The sequence below is a fragment of the Silene latifolia genome, chromosome 6 (genome assembly GCF_048544455.1).
Source record: "Silene latifolia isolate original U9 population chromosome 6, ASM4854445v1, whole genome shotgun sequence".
In the NCBI taxonomy this organism is placed as follows: domain Eukaryota; kingdom Viridiplantae; phylum Streptophyta; class Magnoliopsida; order Caryophyllales; family Caryophyllaceae; genus Silene; species Silene latifolia.
Window position 1 is genome coordinate 95,544,316 of NC_133531.1, and position 1,660 is coordinate 95,545,975.

Here is a 1,660-nt window from a genome sequence, read left to right on the forward strand (position 1 = left end):
GACTATGCACCCTTATCGTAGCTTTGAGGCAGTGCAGGAAAAGGCAACCGTATGAATAAGACTGAAAGAAAAAATTCTCGCTAGAGCCAGCATACCAAGCACGCCAAGCGTATCCAGTACGTCGGCCATAGAGAAGTCAAGCAGAAAGCAATCAACTGGAAAGATGTAGGATAGATACAAACCATATGGTAGGGGAATCAACATAATTGACAACAGAGAGGAGAATCATCAACTCCCTACGCTGGCAGAGTATGGATTCACAACTGGCGTCGGAGGAATTCTAAAGGCGCTCAGAGAAATGGGAGATGGAGTAAGGTGGCCTAGGCCACCAATAGAAGGACAATCGTGGCGAAAAGACCGTAAGAAAAAGTGCGAGTTCCATCGTGACATCGAACACACTACAGAGGATTGCTACACTTTGTGCATGGAGGTCATTCGCCTGTACGAGCAAGGGGAGCTGAGTGACCTATTACCACGTGGGGGCAAGCAGCAGGATAAGGTGGGCTCTGCAAAGCCCGCTGCACCGCCTACATGCACCAAAATAATAAAGTGGTAACAGGCGGCTCAGACCTAAGCGGACTATACATATTCGGCGGCAAAGAGACATGCTACTGAAACTAAGGGAGAAAGGTCGGAGACCTCCTGTAGAGCTTCCCACAGCGACCTGCCTGTTGTCGCCTTCGACGAGGAAGATGTTCACGACAACCAGGAACACCACGATGCACTTATCATAACACTGTCAATGGCCAATTGGACGGTTAGAAAGGTTCTGGTAGATACTGGTAGCTCGATCAATCTAATCATGCTGAAAACCATAGAAATTATGGGGTTCAGCGAAAAGGACTTGAAGAAGAAGACCATCCCACTGGTGGGATTTAGTGGAGAAACAGCTAACTTATTATGGGAGATCGTGATACCAACCTATGTAGGAGGAATTAATAAGCAAGTAAGATACTTGGTCATCGATGGACCATCTACCTACAATGTTATCCTCGGAAGACCATGGTTGCGTCTAATGAAGCCAGTCCCCTCAACGTATCATCAATGTGTGAAGTTCCCCACACCCTGGGGAGTATAAAAAATACGCGGAGATCAGGAGGAAGCCAGAAGTTGCTATAAGAAGGCACTGAAGTGCAGAGCCAGTCCTCCAGCATAGCAACTACAGAAGCAGCACCTCCAGGACGAATACATCGAGCCCCCAGCCGAGGAGCTGGACCAAATTAACTTGGACAGGCTGCACCCAGAGAGAATGGTGCTAATAGGGGCAGGGTGCACAGGTGACCTCAGGCAACACCTAATCAAGTTCCTGCAAGCCAACATGGATTGTTTCGCATGGTCCCATGACCACATGGTAGGAATAGACCCATCTATCATAACACATAAGCTCAGTGTATATCCAGGATGCAAGCCTATCCAGCAGAGAAGGAGAAAATTCGCAGCTGAAAGAAACAAAGTGATCAACCAGGAAGTGGATAGCCTGCTAGCACCAAACAAAATAAGAGAGGTGAAGTATCCAGAATGGCTATCAAACGTTATGGTAGTGCCCAAAAAGAATGGGAAGTGGAGAGTATGTGTGGACTTCACAGACCTCAACAAAGCATGCCCAAAGGATCCCTTCCCGCTGCCACATATTGACGCAATGATGGACGCCACAACCGGA

The 1,660-nt window shown here is 48.0% G+C and overlaps 1 protein-coding gene across 1 annotated transcript; it reads left to right on the forward strand.

Annotated features, from left to right (window-relative positions):
• The first annotated feature begins 298 nt into the window (after window positions 1-298).
• On the forward strand, window positions 299-1,078 carry LOC141588380 (uncharacterized). Its single transcript, XM_074409826.1, has 2 exons — window positions 299-499; window positions 602-1,078. The coding sequence occupies exons 1-2, from the start codon at window positions 299-301 to the stop codon at window positions 1,076-1,078; spliced, it is 678 nt and encodes a 225-aa protein (XP_074265927.1).
• The last annotated feature ends 582 nt before the right edge of the window (window positions 1,079-1,660 follow it).

Excerpts from the sequence above, each read along its gene's own strand:
- LOC141588380 (XM_074409826.1), top strand. The coding sequence starts at position 299 with ATGGGAGATGGAGTAAGGTGGCCTAGGCCACCAATAGAAGGACAATCG. Across the intron at positions 500-601 it reads GGGGCAAGCAGCAGGATAAG|AGACATGCTACTGAAACTAA; the intron begins GTGGGCTCTGCA and ends TCGGCGGCAAAG.